The following is a 22,008-nucleotide window of genomic DNA, read 5'->3' as shown; positions in this document are numbered from 1 at the left end:
ATTTTCTTAATGATGTCTTTAAAAGAACAGTAGTTTACTTATTTATTTATTTAATTTGTATTCAATTATTTTTCAAATCCCACCTTCTCTTTTTTTCTTTTTAACATTTTTATGGGACTGTAATTGCTTTACAATGGTGTGTTAGTTTCTGCTTTATAACAAAGTGAATCAGTTATAAATATACATATATCCCCATCTCTCTTCCTTCTTGTGTCTCCCTCCCTCCCACCTGCCTATCCCACCCTTCTAGCTGGTCAAAAAGCACCGAGCTGATCTCCCTGTGCTATGAGACTGCTTCTCACTAGCTATCTATTTTACATTTGGTAGTGTATATATGTCCATATATATACACTGCCACTCTCTCACCTTGTCCCAGCTTACCCTTCCCCCTCCCCCTGTCCTCAAGTCCATTCTCTAGTAGGTCTGCGTCTTTATTCCCATCTTGCCCCTAGGTTCTTCATGACCATTTTTCTTTTTTTTAGATTCCATATATATGTGTTGGCGTACAGTATTTGTTTTTCTCTTTCTGACTTACTTCACTTTGTATGACAGACTCTAGGTCCATCCACCTCACTACAAATAACTCAATTTCGTTTCTTTTTTTGGCTGAGTAATATTCCATTGTATATATGTGCCACATCTTCTTTATCCATTCATCTGTCAATGGACACTTAGGTTGCTTCCATGTCCTGGCTATTGTAAATAGTGCTCAATGAACACTGTGGCACATGACTCTTTTTGAATTATGGTTTTCTCTGTGTATATGCCCAGTAGTGGGATTGCTGGGGCATATGGTAGTTCTACTTCTAGTTTTTTAGGGAACCTCCATACTGTTCTCCATAGTGGCTGCATCAATTTACATTCCCACCAACAGTGCAAGAGGGTTCCCTTTTCTCCACACCCTCTCCAGCATTTATTGCTTGTAGGTTTTTTGATGATGGTCATTCTGACCAGTGTGAGATGATACCGCATTGCAGTTTTGATTTGCATTTCTTTAATGATTAATGATGTTCAGCATCCTTTCATGTGTTTGTTGGCAATCTGTATATCTTCTTTGGAGAAATGTCTCTTCAAGTCTTCTGCACATTTTTGGATTGGGTTGTTTGTTTTTTTGATATTGAGCTGCATGAGCTGCTTGTAAAGTTTGGAGATTAATCCTTTGTCAGTTGTTTCAATTTGCAAATATTTTCTCCCATTCTGAGGGTTGTCTTTTTGTCTTGTTTATGGTTTCCTTTGCTGTGCAAAAGGTTTTGAGCTTCATTAGGGCCCATTTGTTTACCTTTGTCTTTATTTCCATTTCTCTAGGAGGTGGGTCAAAAAGGATCTTGCTGTGATTTATGTCAGAGTGTTCTGCCTATGTTTTCTTGTAAGAGTTTGATAGTATCTGGCCTAACATTTAGGTCTTTAATCCATTTTGAGTTTATTTTTGTGTATGGTGTTAGGGAGTGTTCTCACTTCATTCTTTTACATGTAGCTGTCCAGTTTTCCCAGCACCACTTATTGAAGAGGCTGTCTTTTCTCTATTGTATACACTTGTCTCCTTTATCAAAGATAAGGTGACTATATGTGCGTGGGTTTATCTCTGGGCTTTCTATCCTGTTCCATTGGTCTATATTTCTGTTTTTGTGCCAGTACCATACTGTCTTGATTACTGTAGCTTTGTAGTATAGTCTGAAGTCAGGGAGTCTGATTTCTCCAGCTCCGTTTCTCGTTCTCAATATTGCTTTGGCTATTCGGGGTCTTTTGTGTTTCCATACAGACTGTGAAATTTTTTGTTCTAGTTCTGTGAAAAATGCCAGTGGTATTTTGATAGGGATTGCACCGAATCTGTAGATTGCTTTGTGTAGTATAGTAATTTTCACAATGTTGATTCTTCAAATACAAGAACATGGTATATCTCTCCATCTATTTGTATCACCTTTAATTTCTTTCATCAGTGTCTTATAATTTTCTGCATACAGGTCTTTTGTCTCCTTAGGTAGCTTTATACCTGGGTATTTTATTCTTTTTGTTGCAAAGGTAAAGAGGAGCATTTTCTTAATTTCACTTTCAGATTTTTCATCATTAGGGTATAGGAATGCAAAGAGATTTCTGTGCATTAATTTTGTATCCTGCTACTTTACCAAATTCATTGATTAGCTCTAGTAGTCTTCTGGTAGCATCTTTAGGATTCTCTATGTATAATATCATGTCATCTGCAAACAGTTACAGCTTTATTTCTTTTCTGATTTGGGTTCCTTTTATTTGTTTTTCTTCTCTGATTGCTGTGGCTAAAACTTCCAAAACTATGTTGAATAAGGGTGGTGAGAGTGGGCAACCTTATCTTCTTCCTCATCTTAGTGGAAATGGTTTCAGATTTTCACTTTTGAGGATGATGGTGGCTGTGGGTTTGTCATATATGGCCTTTATTATGTTGAGGAAAGTTCCCTCTATGCCTACTTTCTGGAGGGTTTTTACCATAAATGGGTGTTGAATTTTGTCAAAAGCTTTCTCTGCATCTATTGAGATGATCATATGGTTTTACTCCTTCAATTTGTTAATATGTTGTATCATGTTCATTGATTTGCATATATTGAAGAATCCTTGCCTTCTCTGGATAAACCCCACTTGATCATAATGTATGATCCTTTTAATGTGCTCTTGGATTCTGTTTGCTAGTATTTTGTTGAGGAGTTTTGCATCTATGTTCATCAGTAATGTTGGCCTGTAGTTTTCTTTTTTTGTGACATCTTTGTCTGGTTTTGGTATCAGCGTAATGGTGGGCTTGTAGAATGAGTTTGGGAGTGTTCCTCCCTCTGCTATAGTTTGGAAGAGTTTGAGAAGGATAGGTGTTAGCCTTTCTCTAAATGTTTGATAGAATTCGGCTGTGAAGCCATCTGGTCCTGGGCTTTTGTTTGTTGGAAGATTTTTAATCACAGTTTCAATTTCAGTGCTTGTGATTGGTCTGGTCATATTTTCTATTTCTTCCTGGTTCAGTCTTGGCAGGTTGTGCATTTCCAAGAATTTGTCTATTTCTTCCAGGTTGTTCATTTTATTGGCATATAGTTGCTTGTAGTAATCTCATATGATCCTTTGTATTTCTGCAGTGTCAGTTGTTACTTCTCCTTTTTTATTTTAATTCTACTGATTTTAGTCTTCTCCCTTTTGTTCTTGATGACTCTGGCTAATGGTTAATCAATTTTGTTTATCTTCTCAAAGAACCAGCTTTTAGTTTTATTGATCTTTGCTATCATTTCCTTCATTTCCCTTTCATTTATGTCTGATCTGATCTTTTTGATTTCTTCCCTTCTGCTAAATTTGGGTTTTTTTTTTCCTTCTTTCTCGAATTGCATTAGGTGTAAGGTTAGGTTGTTTATTCAAGATGTTTCCTGTTTCTTAAGGTAGGATTGTATTGGTATAAAATTCCCTCTTAGAACTGCTTTTGCTGTATCCCATAGGCTTTCGGTCATCATGTTTTCGTTGTCATTTGTTCCTCGGTATTTTTTGATTTCCTCTTTGAGTTGTTCAGTGATCTCTTGGTTTTTAAGTAGTGTATTTCTTAGCCTCCATTTGTTTGTATTTTTTACAGATTTTTTCCTGTTACTGATATGTAGTCTCATAGCATTGTGGTCAGAAAAGATACTTGATATGATTTCAATTTTCTTTAATATCAGTTAAGTCCATGTTGTTTAATGTATCATTTGAAGCTTGTGTTTCCTTATTTATTTTCATTTTGGATGATCTGTCCATTGGTGAAAGTGGGGTGTTAAAGTCCCCTACTATAATTGTGTTACTGTCGATTTCCCCTTTTATGGCTGTTAGCATTTGCCTTATGTATTGAGGTGCTCCTATGTTGGGTGCATAAATATTTACAATTGTCATATCTTTTTCTTGGATTGATCCCTTGATCATTATGTAGTGTCCTTCTTTGTCTCTTGTAATAGTCTTTGTTTTAAAGTCTACTTTGTCTAATATGAAAATTGCTACTCCAGCTTTCTTTGATTTCCATTTGCATGGAATATCTTTTTCCATCCCCTCACTTTCTGTTTGTATGTGTACCTAGGTCTGAAGTGGGTCTCTTGTAGACAGCATATATATGGGTCTTGTTTTTCTATCCATTCAGCCAGTCTATGTCTTTTTGTTGGAGCATTTAATCCATCTACATTTAAGGTAATTATTGATATGTATGTTCTTATTACTATTTTCTTAATTGTTTTGGGTTTGTTATTGTAGGTCTTTTCCTTCTCTTGTGTTTCCCACCTAGAGAAGTTCTTTTAGCATTTATTGTAAAGCTGGTTTGTTTGTACTGAATTCTGTTAGCTTTTGCTTGTCGGTAAAGTTTTTAAATTCTCCGTTGAATCTGAATGAGATCCTTGTGGGGTAACCTTGTTCGTAGGTTTCTCCCTTTCATCACTTTAAATATGTCCTGCCACTCCCTTCTGGCTTGAAGAGTTTCTGCTGAAAGGTCAGCTGTTAGCCTTATGGGGATTCCCTTTTGTGTTATTTGTTGCTCTTCCCTTGCTGCTTTTAATATGTTTTCTTTGTATTTAATTTTTGACAGTTTGATTAATATGTGTCTTGGCATATTTCTCCTTGAATTTATCCTGTATGGGACTCTGTGTGCTTGCTCGACTTTATTGACTATTTCCTTTCCCATATTAGGGAAGTTTTCATCTATAATCTCTTTAAATATTTTCTCAGTCCCTTTCTTTTTCCCTTCTTCTTCTGGGACCCCTGTAATTCTAATGTTGGTGCTTTTAATATTGTCCCAGAGGTCTCTAAGACTGTCCTTAATTCTTTTCATTCTTTTTTCTTTATTCTGCTCTGCAGTAGTTAATTTCCACTACTGTATCTTCCAGGTCACTTATCCGTTCTTCTGCCTCAGTCATTCTGCTGTTGATTCCTTCTAGAGAATTTTAATTTCATTTTTTGAGTTGTTCGTCACTGCTTGTTTGCTCTGTAGTTCTTCTAGGTCCTTGTTAAACGTTTCTTGTATTTTCCCCATTCTATTTCCAAGATTTTGGATAATGTTTACTATCATTACTCTGAATTCTTTTTCAGGTAGCTGCCTATTTCCTCTTCATTTGTTTGGTCTGGTGGGTTTTTACCTTGCTCCTTCATGTGCTGTGTGTTTCTCTGTCTTCTCATTTTGCTTAACTTACTGTGTTTGGGGTCTCCTTTTTGCAGGCTGCAGGTTTGTAGTTCCCGTTGTTTTTGGTGTCTGCCACCAGTGGCTAAGGTTGGTTCAATGGGTTGTGTAGTTTTCCTGGTGGAGGGGAGTAGTACCTTTGTTCTGGTGGATGAGGCTGGATCTTGTCTTTCTGGTGGGCAGGTCCACGTCTTGTGGTATGTTTTGGGGTGTCTGTGGCCTTAGTATGATTTTAGGCAGTCTCTCTGCTAATGTCTGGGGTTGTGTTCCTGTGTTGCTAGTTGTTTGGCATAGGGAGTCTGGCAATGTCGCTTGCTGGTCATTGAGTGGGCTGGGTCTTGGTGTTGAGATGGAGATCTCTTAGAGGTTTTTGCCATATATTACGTGGAGCTGGGAGGTCTCTGGTAGACCAATGTCCTGAACTTGGCTCTCCCACTTCAGAGGCACAGCCCTGACACCTGGCTGGAGCACCAGGAGCCTCTCATCCACATGACTCAGAATAAAAGGGAGAAGAAAGGAAGGAAGGAAGGAAGGAAAAAAAGAAAGAAAGAAAGAAAACAAGAAAGAAAGAAAGAAAGAAAGAAAAGAAAGAAAGAAAAGAAAGAGATAAAATAAGTTATTAAAATAAAAAGCAAAAAATAATTATTAAAAAATTTTTTTAAGTAATTAAAAAGAAAGAAAGAAGGAACAACCAAACCAAAAAACAAATCCACCAATGATAACAAGTGCTGAAAACTATATTAAAAACAAGAACAACAAAAACGGAGAGAAAGAACTCTAGGACAAATGGTCAAAGCAAAGCTATACAGAGAAAATCACACACAGAAGCATACACATACACAGTCAGAGAAGGAGAAAAAGGGGAAAAAAATATGTTGTTGCTCTCGAAGTCCACCTCCTCATTTGGGATGATTCGTTGTCTATTCAGGTATTCCACAGATGCAGGGTACATCAAGTTGATTGTGGAGATTTAATCTGCTGCTCCTGAGGCTGCTGGGAGAAACTTCCCTTTCTCTCTTTGTTCGCACAGCTCCTTGGGTTCAGCTTTGAATTTGGCCCAGCCTCTGTGTGTAGGTCACCTGAGGGCGTCTGTTCTTTGCTCAGACAGGACGGGATTAAAGGAGCAGCTGTAGGGGGATCTCGCTCTCTCAGGCCAGGGGGAGGGAGGGGTATGAAGTGCAGGGTGAGCCTGCAGTGGCAGAGGCTGGTGTGACGTTGCGCCAGCCTGAGGTGTACCATGTGTTCTCCTGGGGAAGTTGTCCCTGGATCATGGGACCCTGGCAGTGGTGAGCTGCACAGGCTCCCAGGAGTGGAGGTGTGTATAGTGACCTGTGCTTGCACACAGGCTTGTTGTTGGCTGCAGCAGCAGCCTTAGCGTCTCAGTTCCGTCTCTGGGTCCACGATGGTAGCTGTGGCTCAGGCCCGTCTCTGGAGCTCCTTTAAGCAGCACTCTTACTCCCTTCTCCTCATGCACAGGGAAACAAAGAGGCATGAAAAAGTCTCTTGCCTCTTCAGCAGTTCCAGACCTTTTCCCGGACTCCCTCCCGACTAGCCGTGGTGTACTAACCCCTTCAGGCTGTGTTCACGCAGCCAACCCCAGTCCTCTAGTATTTTTATTTTTGATGAAATCCAGTATATGCCTTTTTGGTGGAAGAGTTGGTATTTTTGCACATCCATTGTAAAGAAAGCCTTGCTTACCATAATGTCATGAATATGTTTCTATTATGTTTTTTGTTATAAGTTTTAGAGTTTTAGCTTCTTTGTTTAGATTTCTAATCTGTTTTGAGTTAATTTTTGTGTATGTTGTAAGGTTGGGGCCAAGGTTCAATTTTCTTCCTCATATAAATATCAAGCTATTCCAGCATTATTTGTTTAAAGAGTACTTTTTCTCTGTGCGTTACCTCAACATTTTGGTTGGAAGTCAGTTTACTCCATATTTGTGTGTTTCATTTCATGATGATGACGAATTTGTCAATTTTTCTTGGTCAATTTTTGCTTTAAAGCTATATTCCTGGGTTCATATAATTTAAAATTATAATATGTTTGTGATAAACTGGATTCTTTCATAATTATTTTGTGAACTTTTTTACCTCAAGTAATGCATTTTTCTTTAAAATGAGTTTTGACTCATATTACTATGGCTATATCAGTATTCTTCTGATTTGCATTTTTCTGGTACAGTTTCCATTCTTTGATTTTTAATTTTTGTGACTCATGTTTTACATATATTTCTTATGAATACAATATATGTGAATTATTCGTAAAATCCAGTCTGATAATTTTCATCTTTTAACTACAGACTTTAGTTTTAAATGTTTAAGATTGTTGGTATCTTTTGATTTCCTGCTTGTTGTATGTTTTTGTTGCTTTTCTCTTATCTTGTTTTCTACTGATTGATTTTTTAAAATTTTATTTAAAAAATTATATTTGGTTCTCTATGTTTTCAGTCAATTTTTGTTTATTTTTAAATCCCTTTTTTATACATTTAAACATATTAACATAATATTTTTATATATTCTGCATATGATACAAATATATATGTCTGGTTCTGCTCTCCCTTAGTTTTACTGTTTTGCTTATAGTGTCTATTTCCATCTGTATTTTCTGAACTTTTTTTTACTATAAAATTATATTTGTTGAACTTTATAGAATTCTTTTGAGGCCTGGTTTAAAGGTGACTTACCTTCAAGAAGGATTTGCATTTGCATATACTAGCCACTTTGGTAGCCTCATTAAAATAAATATCTTGAGGGTTCTGGACTTTATAGAGTAGACTGGTGCTGCAAATCCATAGAAGCATTTGCTTGGTTGCAGATCCTCAGGGAAATGGATTTTCTACCTCCACCTAGTACCAAAGTTAATACAGACACATTTTCTGTCTTTCTCCTTTTATGGTGCAAATGCAACACATGTACTACTATGTCTTCTGGCACTGAGCTCGTAGGTTCTTTGGGGGTCCCGCTTTACGTAGGGGTCTTGAGTCTCCACTTCGTAAAGGTCTTAGGCTTTATTTTCTGCCCAGTTCCCCTTGGCTCTCAAGGTCTAAACTGGTCATCAGGATTAAGCATAAGTGGGGCTTCGGTTAGCCTAATACTCTGGCTTCCTGTTCTCACTTTGTTTTTGACATGTGAGGAATCCTTAACTTCTTTCCTGTTCAGAGGTAAATATAAAAAGTGTTCTTTTTTTCTCCTTTTGAATTTTGCTCAACATTTTAAACTGTTTTCATTGGGAATTCTTCCCACAGTGGGTTACATGCAAAGCTGCAGGCAAGGTTAAGTTGACCCATACAACCTCATTTACATTTTTATAAATCATAAGCTTATAATGGTTTTGTAAATAGATGACCTACCTGAACTACTTTCCATTTTATACTTTTGAATAAATTATTAACAAATTAATAAAACCATGATCTTCAGAAAAGCATATAATAATTGCAAATGGGGATACAACTCAAAGAGAGTAATGAAAAAGAATAACTGTACTGGGAGGGTATTAAATGTCTTCTGTGAGATAACATCTAGTTTGATGTAGATAAGTTACTTCATTAAAGAATAACCAGTTTGCCAAGAAATGACTTATTTTTCTTTCTTTCTGCTAAAGCTATTTCAGATGAAGGTTTTCAATGACTTTGACTTCCTTCCAATGCCTGAAAGAGCTTTTAGGAAATGTGATTTATGGTATTTATTCTCTGATCTATTCTCTCTATTCTTTAGGCAGAGAACACATATCACAAGCTTGAAATCTAGGATTTTAGGTTTGAAATCTAGGATTTTAATACTTTATCATTTCTTTTTAATTGTTTTTTTTCAAACTTGCCCCTCATCCACGTGCCTTATCTCAGTAAATTCCATTATTATTTGCCAAGTTAAGCCAGAATCCTTGAATTTTTCTCTTCTATCAGTACTCACAGAGATTTTCTAACAAGTTTCATCAGCTAACTTCTTCAATGTCTGTAGAAGCACTTGGGTTTTTCTTATTCCTGTTCTCTTGATAGAATCATGCAACTGATCTCCTTGTCTTTGTCCTTGAACCTTTCCATCAGGAGAATTGTTTTTTCCTCAGTCAAGCAAGTAAGGAAACTTAGTAGGTTCTTGAATAAACATGGTAACATACTAATTTTTCCAATAATGATTTAATCTCAAGTAGTATTCAGGATGTTTAGAAGCACTAATGCCATTTCTTTACACAAGTAAAAGACCCTAGTAACTTAGGCCTGATGTTAAGCACAAGGAAAACTGACAATAATAAGGCCAGGCACTTAACACAGATATATAATTTCCTTTTCAAATTGAATGCTCTTTTAACAAGAAAAAGTGATTGAAGATCTATGTTTAAAGATTTGCACCAAGGAAAGAAAATGGGGTCTGGCAAATTTGGAGGTACTAACTGAAGAAAAAAAATAGTCGTTTCAAGATTTGTATTTCCTTCCATTAATTCCATACAATCGATCACATTAATTAAGAAATGGGGAAAAAGGGGGAATTTGGGAGAAGTTCAAGGAAAATTTCTTCATATGTGACATGTACTTTAAAATCACAAGTGTTGCATAGAAGCCAATGATAAAAAAGAAAAAAGAAAAGAAAAGACAGTATGATCAGATACTGTGGCCACACTTCTTGGGTTTAAATCCAGGATCATAACTTTTTAAGATTTGTGACCATGGGAAACAAATTTATTCTCTGTTCCTCTATTTTCTGATTTTAAAACCTGAGAAATTAGAAGTTCCTACTTCATAAAGTTGATGTGAGGACTTATTTAACAAAGATATTTAATGCACTAACCCATGCTAATCACTATACAAGTGTGAATCATCTTTTCTTAATTAAAATTCACTGAAAAATCCTTTATTAATTTCTGTGTAACAGACTCTGTTACACAGAAATAGACAAATTTCATGAAATTTCATGAAAACTTAAAACTTTTGTACATTAAAAGACATTACTAACAGAGTAAAAACCTACAGAATGGGACAAAATATTTGAAAATCAATCTGATAAGGGATTATAATCCAGAATATATCAAGAATTTCTAAAAACTCATGAACAAAAAAATCAAAGAACCTAATTGTAAAAGGACCTAATTTAAAAATGGGCAAAGGACCTGAAGAGATATTTCTCCAAAGAAGTTATACAAAACCAACAAGCACATGAAAAGATGCTCAGTATCACTAATCATTAGAGAAATACAAATCAAACCCATAATGAGATATCACCTCATAGCCATTAGGATGGCTACATTCAAAATAAACAGAAAACAAGTGTTGGTGAGGATATAGAGAAACTGGAATCCTTTCACCCTGTTGGTAGGAATGGAAAATGGTACAGCAACTGTGGAAAATGTTACGCAGTTCCTCAAAAAATTAAAAATAGAATTAGTCTATCATCCAGTAATTCTACTTCTAGGTATATACTCAAGAGAATGAAAATCCAGGTCTTGAAGAGATATTTGTACACCCATATTCATAGCAGCATTATTCACAATAGCTACAATGTGGAAGCAACCTAAGGATCCATGGATGAATGAATAGATAAGCAAAAGGTGTTATACACATACACTGGAATACTATTCAGCCTTTAAAAGGAAGGGAATGTTGACATATGCTACAGTATGGATACATCTTGAGGACATAATTATAAGAGATATGTCAATAATAAAAAGACAGTTACTGTATGATTCCATATACATGAGGTATGCAGAGTGGTCAAATTCATGGAGATAGAAAGACTAATGGAGGTTACCAGAGGATGGGAGGAGGGGGGAATGGTGAATTGCTATTAATGGGTACAGAGTTTCAGTTTTACAAGATGAAAAGAGTTCTGAAGAAGGATGGTGGTGGTTGAGCACCAAAGTGAATGTACTCAATGCTATCAAACTGTACATTTAATATAGTTAAGATGGTAAATATCATGTTACGTGTATTCTACCACAGTGTAAAAAAAAGTTTTGAAAGGGAATAAAGATACCCACATCTGAATCCCTGGAACATATGAATGCTATCTTATATGGCAAATAAATACCTTTGCAAATATGATTAAATTAAGGATCTTGAGAAGGGGAGATTATCCTGGATTACCCAAGTGGGCCTAAAATGCAATCATATGTAGCCTATAAGAGGTAGGAAGAGAGTGGTCTGAACACAGAAAAGAAGAGAAGGCAGTGACACTAGGGAGGCAGATGTTGGAGTGTTGTGGTAACAAGCAGAAGAATGTTGGTAGCCACCAGAATCTGGAAGAGGCCAGGAATGGATGACACCCTAGGGACTCCAGAGAGAGCACAGCTTTGCAGACACCTTAATTTCTGGTCCAGTAAAACTGATCATGGCCTCCAGAACTGTGGGATAATACATTCCTGTTGTTTTATACCACCAGCTTTGTGGTAATCGTCACTACAGTCATAGGACACTAATACAGTGACATTTACTATAGTGGGGAAAACTAGGAAGAGGTTTCAGCACAGATAAAAACAAAGTTTTTGATTTAGGCATTATTTCTGAGGCACATATGAGAATCTGATAATTTACATCAAACAAAAATGTAAAGCAAAGGAGCCAAATGTGATTCCCTAGGGAGAGAGCAGAGCAGAGCAGAGCACAGGGTCCAGGCTTGTGCTCCACAGTATGGGAACACTGGGAAACCATGTAGAGATTGAGAGTCCAACACAAGAGGGCATTTGCTGTCCTTGATAAACATAGTTATTGTCAAGGAGAGACAAAAACAAGACAGGATTGGCTGAAGACCCTGGTTAGTAAGGAATTAGAGGGAGCATGGAGCTGTCAAACTTGTAAAAATGGTAGGTGTATTTAGGCACATTTGCTAGGGTATTAAAAATCAGAGCACAATGTGGAGTTTTGTAGAATTTGAGAAAACTCCATTTGAGACACCTATATTCCTTTCCAGCTTGGAAAAAAGAAAACATATTCCCAAATGTAATTGCCAACTGTCTACTATTAAACGAATGTATTAAAACTGTCTCAATTTTACACAGCACCTCCAAAAATGGGTATTAATCTGAATTTGGATATATGGGATGATTTACTTGCATTTAAAATGCATTTAAAAACCACAGCAGGTAAAAATAGATAAACTTTATATATTAATAATGACCGACTAATGGGTGTGTCACATGATAAAAAATTTCTTGGGTTTCCCTGGTGGTGCAGTGGTTAAGAATCCGCCTGCCAATGCAGGGGACATGGGTTCAATCCCTGGCCTGGGAAGATCCCGCATGCCGCAGAGCAACTAAGCCCGTGCACCACAACTACTAAGCCTGCGCTCTAGAGCCCACGAGACACAACTACTAAACCCACGTGCCACAACTAGTGAAGCCTGTGCACCTAAAGCCCGTGCTCTGCAACAAGAGAAGCCACAACAATGAGAAGCCTGTGCACTGCAACGAAGAGTAGCCCCCACTCGCCGCAACTAGTGAAAGCTCGTGCACAGCAACGAAGACCCAACACAGCCAAAAAACAAACAAACAAATAAATAAATAAATTTCTTGTATTGTTCCTTTCCTCAAATTTTCCTACTCCTAGAAAACAAACCCTAATGTGAAAAATGATTTGATCCAAGTATAGACCATTTTTAATTTTACAGAGCAGAAACAATCATGTAACAACACTGGGTTATTTTTTCATGTACAAAGTGTTTCCCTATTGGGACATTATTTCTGAGTTGAGAAAGAATAAGGAGGAAATAATTTTGTTAAGAAGGAAAAAAAGATATAAAGGTTTTCTTTAAAGATAATATAAATACAGTGTTTATGGCTTTTGATCTGTTGAATGCAGAGAGACAGCCACAGAATTTTAAGGATGCTGGTCTTCACATCCCCCTTCCTTATCACCTGGGGAGGAGACAGAACAGTGTAAATTTAACACTGGCTTAAACAGCTACACATCTGCAGTGGACAGAAACTGAAGCTGAATTTCTTTCATAGGAGCCTGGGAATTATAGCCTATGTGTATAGCTGAATTTTGCTGAAGTAGTGAGTGCTGATTAAGGCAGTTAAATGAATAAAGGACATCATTAAGAGTGACCTTGTGGAAGACCTGTTAATGAGGCTAATTTTTTGATAAACAGATTTTTAGGTTGGAGACAAGACGGCTGAGTAGAACTAGAGTGCAACTCCTCTCAAGAAAACACAAAAGTCACAATAAACTGTTGAATAACCATTGACAAGAATGACGGGAATCTACCAAAAAAGATATTCTACATCTAAAGACAAAGAAGAAATCCCAGTGAGATGGGGGAGGACATGAGAAGCAAGAGGAACTACAACTCTGCAGCCTACGGAACAGAAATGACAATCACAGAAAGTTAGACAAATGAGACAACAAAGGAATATGTTCCAGACAAAAGAACAAGATAAAACCCCAGAAGAACAATGAAGTGAACTGGAGATAGGCAATCTACCCAAAAAATAATACAGAGTAATGATAGTAAAGATGATCCAAGATCTCGGGAAAAGAATGGAGGCACAGACTAAGAAGATACAACAAATGTTTAACAAAGAGCTAGAAGACATAAAGAATAAACAAACAGAAATGAACAATATAATAACTGACATGAAAAACACACTAGAAGGAATCAATAGCAGAATAAATAAGGCAGAAGAACGAATAAGTGAGCTGGAAGACAGAATGGTGGAAATCACTGCCGTGGAACAGAATAAAGAAAAAAGAATGAAAAGAAATGAAGACAGCCTAAGAGACCTCTGGGACAACATGAAACACACCAACATTTACATTATGTGGGTCCCAGAAGGACACAAGAGAGAGAAAGGAGAAAATATCTGAGAAAATATCTGAAGAGACAATAGCTGAAACTTCCTTAACATAGGAAAGGGAACAGTCACCCAAGTCCAAGAAGTGCAGAGTTCCATATAGGATAAACCCAAGGAGGAACACACTGAGATACATATTAAATTGATAAACATTAAAGACAAAGAGAAAATATTAAAAGCAACACTTGAAAAGCAACAAATAAAATACAAGGGAATCCCCATAAGGTTATCAGCTGATTTTTCAGCAAAAACTCTGCAGGACAGAAGGGAGTGGCATGATATATTTAAAGTGATGAAAAGGAAAAACCTGCAACCAAGAATACTCTACCCAGCAAGGCTCTCATTCAGATTCAATGGAGAAATCAAAAGATTTCCAAACAAGTAAAAGCTAAGAGAATTTAGCACCACCAAATCAGCTTTACAGCAAATACTAAAGGAACTTCTCTAGGCAGAAAAGAAAAGGCCACAACTAGAAAGAAGAAAAACACGAACGGGAAAGCTCACAGGTAAAGACAAACAGAGTAAAGGTAGGAAATCATCCACACACAAATATGATATCAAAACCAGCAACTGTGAGGAAAGTACCAATGCAGGATATTAGTAATGCATTTGAAAGTGAGACCAGCAACTTAAGACAATCTTGTCTATATACAGACTGCTATATCAAAAGCTCATGGTAACCATAAACCAAATATCTACAATAGCTATACACATAAAAAAGAAAAAGGAATCCAAACACAACACTAAAGATAGTCATCAAATAACAAGAGAAGATAATAAAAGAGGGATGGAAGAAAAAAGACCTACGAAAACAAATCCGAAACGATTAACAAAATGGCAATAAGAACATACATATTGATAATTACCTTAAATGTAAATGGATTAAATGCTCCAACCAAAAGACATAGAGTAGATGAATGGATATGAAAAGAAGATTCGTATATATGTTGTCTACAAGAGACCCACCTCAGATCTAGGGACACATACAGATTGAAAGTGAGAAGATGGAAAAAGGTATTCCATGCAAATGGAAATCAAAAGAAAGCTGGAGTGGTAATACTCATGTCAGACAAAAGAGACTTTAAAATAAAGGCTGTTAGATGAGACAAAGAAGGACACTACATAATGATCAAGGGATCAATCCAAGAAGAAGATATAACAATTGTAAATATATATACACCCAACACAGAAGCACCTCAATATATAAGGTAAATGCTAATAGCCATAAAAGGAGAAATCAACAGTAACACAATCATAGTGGGGGACTATAACACCCCACTTACATCAGTGCACAGATCTTCCAGACAGAAAATGAATAAGGACACATGGGCCTTAAATGACACATTAGACCTGATGGACTTAATTAATATTGATAGAACATTTTATCCAAAAGCAGCAGAATACACATTCTTTTCACATGCACATGGAACATTCCCCAGGATAGATCACATGCTGGACCATAAAGCAAGTCTCAATAAATTAAAAAAAACTGATATCATATTAAGCATCTTTTCTAAAAACAACACTATGAGATTAGAAATCAACTACAAGAAAAAAACTGCACAAAAACACAAACACATGGAGGCTAAACAATATGTTACTAAATAATTAATCAATCGCTGAAGAAATCAAAGAGGAAATCAAGAAATATCTAGAGACAAATGAAAATGAAAACATGACAAAACAAAACCTATGGGATGTGGCAAAAGCAGTTCTAAGAGGGAAGTTTATAACAATACAATCTTACCTCAGGTAACAAGAAAAATGACAAATAAACAACCTAACCTTACACTTAAAGCAACTGGAGAAAGAAGAACAAACAAAACCCAAAGTTAGTAGAAGGAAAGAAATCATAAAGATCAGAGTGGAAATAAATGGAATAGAGATGAAGAAAACAGTAGAAAAGATCAAAGAAACTAAAAGTTGGTTCATTGAAAAGATAAACAAAATTGATAAACCTTTAGGCAGACTCATCAAGAAAAAAGGAAGAAAGCCCAAATCAATAAAACTAGAAATGAAAAGGAAAAGTTACGACACCACAGAAATAAAAAAGGATCATAAGAGACTACTATAAGCAAGTATTTGCCAATAAAATGGACAACCTAGAAGAAATGGACAAATTCTTAGAAAGGTACAATCTCACAAGATGGAACCAGGAAGAAATAGAAAATAAGAACAGACCAATCACAAGTACTGAAACTGAAACTGTGATTAAAAAATTCCCAACAAACAAAAGTCCAGGACTTTTACTGGCTTTACAGGTAAATTCTATCAAACATTTAGAGAAGAGTTAACAACCATTGTTCTAAAACTATTCCAAAAAATTGCAGAGAAAGGAATACTCACAAACTCATTCTATGAGGCTGCCATCACACTGATACCAAAACCAAACAAAGATACCACAAAAAAAGAAAATTACAGATCAATATCATTGATGAACATAGACCCAAAAATACTAGCAAACCGAATCCAACAATACATTAAAAGGATCATACACCATGATTAAGTGGGATTATTCCAGGTATGCAAGGATTTTTCAGTCTCCACAAATCAATCAGTACGATACACGACATTAACAAGTTGAAGAATATAAACCATATGATCATCTCAATAGGTGCAGAAAAATCTTCTGACAAAGTTCAACACCCATTTATGATAAAAACTCTCCAGCAAGTGGGCATAGAGGGAACATTCCTCAACATAATAAAAGCCATATATGACAAACCCACAGCTAACATCATACTCTATGGTGAAAAGCTGAAAGTATTTCCTCTAAGAACAGGAACAAGACAAGGATGTGCACTCCTGCCACTTTTATTCAACATAGTTTTGGAAGTCCTACCCACGGCAATCAGAGGAAAAAAAGAGTAAAAGAAATCCAAATTGGAAAAGAAGTAAAATTGTCACTGTCTGCAGATGATATGGTACCATATATAGAAAATCCTAAAGATGCTACCAGAAACCTTCTAGAGCTCATCAATGAATGTGGTAAAGTTGCAGGACGCAAAATTAATACACAGATTTCTGTTGCATTTCTATACAAAAACAATGAAATATCAGAAAGAGAAATTAAGGAAACAATGCCATTTACCATCACATCAAAAAGAAAAAAATACATAGGAATAAACCTACCTAAGGAGGCAAAAGACCCCTACTCTGAAAACTAAAAGACTTTGATGAAAGAAACAGAAGATGAGGCAAACAGATAGAAAGATATACCCTGTTCCTTGATTGGAAGAATCAATATTGTCAAAATGACTATATTACCCAAGGCAATCTATAGATTCAATGTAATCCCTATCAAATTCCCAATTACATTTTTCACAGAAGTAGAACAAAAAATTTAAAAATTTGTGTGGAAACACAAGATACCCCAAATAGCCAAAGCAATCTTGAGAAAGGAAAATGGAGCTGGAGGAACCAGGCTACCTGACTTCTGACTATACTACAAAGCTACAGTAACAGTTTTGTACTGGCACAAACACAGAAATATAGACAAATGGAACAGGATAGAAAACCCAGAAATAAACCCACACACCTATGGTCAATTAATCTATGACAAAGGGGGCAAGAATATACAATGGAGAAAAGACAGTCTCTTCAATAAGTGGTGCTGGGAAAACTAGACAGTTACATGTAAAAGAATGAAATTAGAACATTCTCTAACACCATAATACAAAAATAAACTCAAAATGGATTAAAGACCTATATGTAAGACTGCATATTATAAAATTCTTAGAGGAAAACATAGGCAGAATACACTTTGTCATAATTTGCAGCAATATCTTTTTGGATCCACCTCCTAGAGTAATGAAAATAAAAACAAAAATAAGCAAACAGGACCTAATTAAACTTAAAACCTTTTGCACAGCAAAGGAAACCATAAACAAGACAAAAAAACAACCCACAGGATGGGAGAAAATGTTTGCAATTGATGCAACTGACAAGAGATTAATCTCCAAAATATACAAACAGTTCACGCAACTCAATATGTAAAAAACAAACAACCCAATCCAAAAATGGGCCAAAGATCTAAATAGACATTTCTCCAAAGAAGACATACAGATGGTCAAAAGCACATGAAAAGATGCTTAACATCGCTAATTATTAGAGAAATGCAAATCAAAACTACAATGAGGTATCACCTCACACCGGTCAGAATGGTCCATCATCAAAAAGCTTACAAACAGTAAATGCTGGAGAGGGTGTGAAGAAAAGGGAACCTTTTTCTACACTGTTGGTGGGAATGTAAATTTGTACAGCTACTATGGAGAACATTATGGAGATTCCTCAAAAAACTAAAAATAGAGCTACCATATGATCCAGCAATCCCACTCCTGGGCATATATCTGGAGAAAACCTTAATTCGAAAAGATACATGCACCCTAAATATTTATTGCAGTACTATTCACAATAGTGAAGCTATGGGAGCAGTGTACATGTCCATGAACAGATGAATGGATAAGGAAGATGCCGGTACATATATACAATGGAATATTACTCAGCCATAAAAACGAATAAAATAATTCTATGTGCAGCAACATAGATGGACCTAGAGATTATCATACTAAGTGATGTCAGAGAAAGACAAATATCATATCACTTACATGAGGAATCTAAACAAATGATACAAATGAATTTACTTACAAAACAGAAACAGACTCACAGACTTAGAAAACAAACTTATGGTTACCAAAGGGAAAAAAGGGCGAGGGTGTAAATTAGGAGGTTGGGATTAACATATACACACTACTATATATAAAATAGGAATCAACAAGGACCTACTGTATAGTATAGGGAACTCTACTCAATATTCTGTAATAACCTAAATAGGAAAAGAATCTGAAAAAGAACAGATATATGTATATGTATAACTGAATCACTTTGCTGTACACCTAAATCTAATACAACATTGTAAATCAAATATGCTCCAATATAAAATAAAAATATAAAAATAAAAAAATAATATAAATACAATGTTTAAATTCTGGGAGAATATTTAGTCTTTTTCCAGCATATCACATTACATACCTCTATCTGTGGATGCCATGACTATAAAAGATCATTTTACATGACTTAGTTTGAAATATTAATTTATAAGCAATATGTATTTTGACAACATAATATTTTCTTTCATATATTTAAAAATCATTAACTGGCCTAATTAAAATAGCTGATAGAATTTTTTTCCAGAAGTAGTACTTAAAGATTTAAAAACACTTTCTCAAGGGCCCAATTAAATAAAATCATAAATGAAAAGAAAGTTACAATTAACACCAGAGAAATACAGAGGATCATAAGAGATTACTATGAATAATTATACATCAATAAATTGGACAACCTATAAGCAATGAATAAATTCCTGGAAATGTGCAATCTCCCAAGACTGAATCAGGAAGAAGTAGAAAGTATGAAAGACCAATTACCAGTAATGAAATTGATTCAGTAATCAAAAAACTCCCAATAAACAAAAGTCAAGGACCAGACAGCTCCACAGGTGAATCTACCAAACATTTAAAGAAGAGTTAATGTCTATCCTTCTCAAACTATTCCCCAAAACTGAAGAGAAAGGAACACTTTCAAATTCATTCTGTGAGGCCAGAATTGCCTTGATACCAAAACTAGACAGAGACACCAGAAGAAAAGAAAATTACAGGCCAATATCCCTGATGAATATAGATCTAAAACTCCTCAACAAAATATTAGAAAATCAAATTCAACAATACATTAAAAGGATATTACACCATGATTAAGTGAGGTTTATCCCAGAGTTGCAAGGATGGTTCATTATCCACAAATCAATGTGACACATCATGTAAACAAACTGAGGAATAAAAATCATATAATCATCTCAATAGGTGCAGAAAAAGCTTTTTACAAAATTCAACATTTATTTATGATAAAAAAAACTTTCAATGAAGTGGGTATAAAGGGAATATACCTCAACATAATAAAGGCCAGATATGACAAAACCACAGCCAACATCATACTCAATCGTAAATAGGTGAAAGCATTTCCTCTAGAATCAGGAATAAGATAAAGATGCCCACTCTCACCACTTTCATTCCATATAGTATTGGAAGTCCTAGCCATAGCAGTCAGACAAGAAAAACAAACAAAACAAACAGAAACTCTTAGATACAAAGGGGTGACTGCCAGAGAGAGAGGGCGGGGGGGTACATGAAATAGGTGAAGGGTAGTAGGAGGTAAAAACCTCCAGTAATGAAATTAGCAAGTCAAGGTCCTGTCATACACAGCAAAAGGAATATGGTCAATAACATTGTAATAACTTCATTTGGGAACAGATGGTTACTAGACTTATGGTGGTGACCATTTCATAATGTATGCATATGTCAAAGCACTATGCAGTATACCTGAAACTACATAATAATGCAAGTCAACTTTTTCTATTAAAAATTTTTTAAAAAATACTTTCTTCATAAATGAGTACACCTGAAGTGAGGCAAAAGAGAGCATTGTCTTCCATTAAAAGGGGAAGTCCTTTTAGTACATAGAAATTTTTTTAAGAATCCCACAAGATTTCCAAATTATAGAGCAATCATTATATATATATATACACACACATTGATGTATGCATTTGCACATGCAGTAAACATGAATATGTATACATTTATGTTCATGAATATATGAAATAAATATATTTATTAAATATGTATATATATATACATATATATATATATATATATGAAATAAAACATACCCAAATCCCCCAATGAGTGTTTGTTTCCCAACACGGAATAACATGAGGAAGTAATTTATAACACCCACCGCCACCAAACACAGAGACAACCAGATTGCTTTTGCTCCTGGGAAGCCCCTGGGAGGGAAGGAAAAAATTCCTACTTGATATGACAAGAGGTGCTTCCTGGGAAATTCAAACATGTAACTAGAAACACACTAAAGTCTTGGGCATAAGAGCACTCTCAGGGCAGGGCAGCTAAGCTTGGACTTGCATGGGCTCTGCGTCTGTAACACAGGTTACCTAAGTAGCTGTGTGCCGGCTTTTCCTCCACAATTTTGATTCTTCTTGCTCCAGCAGGTATCACCAACACTTCTACATAACCTGTAAGAATCAATAAAACATGAAATACATCTTGAGTTTTTTCTAATTCTTCTTTTCTTCATTGACTTGCCCTATCTCTCTTTTGGTTTTGGCTTTTGCTGTGATACTTCAATACCTATGTAAAGAAAAAAAATTATGTATAAAAGCTGTCATAAGTTCAAGTGGAGAAGTTTCTTGGAAAAATGTTGAGAATACAACGCTATCAAGAGCAAGTAGGTGACTGTAAAGCTCCCTGACAGCTTATGAATTATGAGGTGAGAAAAAAGCACAACAGGACAGCCTGGTTAGAAACACAGAGAATCTTGGAACAGAGCAAACAGCCTTAAGTTCTGCTCATGGAACTCCTTTAAGTTAGAAAGTGGGTGGAAGGAGCAAACACAGCTGGAGAGCATACAGATGGCGGATGTCTGGTCCCTGAAGTTGTTGAGTATAGGACAAGAGAGACCAAGCCCTCTCTGGAAGATTAGCCAAGGGTTTTGAATCTGGGGCTGGAGAGAAGTGTAATAAGGCCACACCAAGCAATCTGGTGTCACCCTGGAAGGTGTCAGACGGCTAGGAGCAAGATACAATTAGGTGTTTCTTAGGAAATATTCTTCAGCAGTGGTTAGGAATGTAATGCCTGAAGTGAAATAAGACGGTAAGATAAAGCTGGATAGAAGAGAAAGTGTGCATAAAAAGTCAAAATCAAGACTTCATTTGGTACAGAAAAGACAGCAGATGCCAACTTTTGGCTTAATAGTTATGCTTTAAAATTATAGTAAAATAACATTTAATAGTCTTCTTAGTACTTCTGTGTAGCTACATACAGCCCTGATAAAAGTCTAATTTCAAAGCTACGTTAAAAAGGTATAACAGCTAATCCCAGAGTTGTCTCCTGTTGATCAATAATTCAAATTCCTGAAACTGTTGACAGTTATTTGGTGTTTACCAAAAGGTAACAGACACCCCACCTGGTGGTAGTGTCCGGGATTAGAGGTCTGTGCTTTTCAAATCAACATTTCCATTAGCAAATAATACT

The 22,008-nt window shown here is 35.8% G+C and overlaps 1 protein-coding gene across 1 annotated transcript in view; it reads right to left on the bottom strand.

The window, feature by feature from the left end:
• Positions 1 to 22,008, bottom strand: part of ADAMTS19 (ADAM metallopeptidase with thrombospondin type 1 motif 19) — a 278,057-nt gene that overhangs the window by 62,858 nt on the left and 193,191 nt on the right. The window contains exon 16 of the mRNA XM_067730099.1: positions 20,910 to 20,990. Coding sequence (XP_067586200.1) covers positions 20,910 to 20,990 — 81 coding nt within the window. The remainder of the gene's footprint in view (positions 1 to 20,909; positions 20,991 to 22,008) is intronic.

Source organism: Pseudorca crassidens, chromosome 3, assembly GCF_039906515.1.
Source record: "Pseudorca crassidens isolate mPseCra1 chromosome 3, mPseCra1.hap1, whole genome shotgun sequence".
Lineage (NCBI taxonomy): Eukaryota > Metazoa > Chordata > Mammalia > Artiodactyla > Delphinidae > Pseudorca > Pseudorca crassidens.
This window is presented reverse-complemented; position numbering and strand designations above follow the sequence as displayed.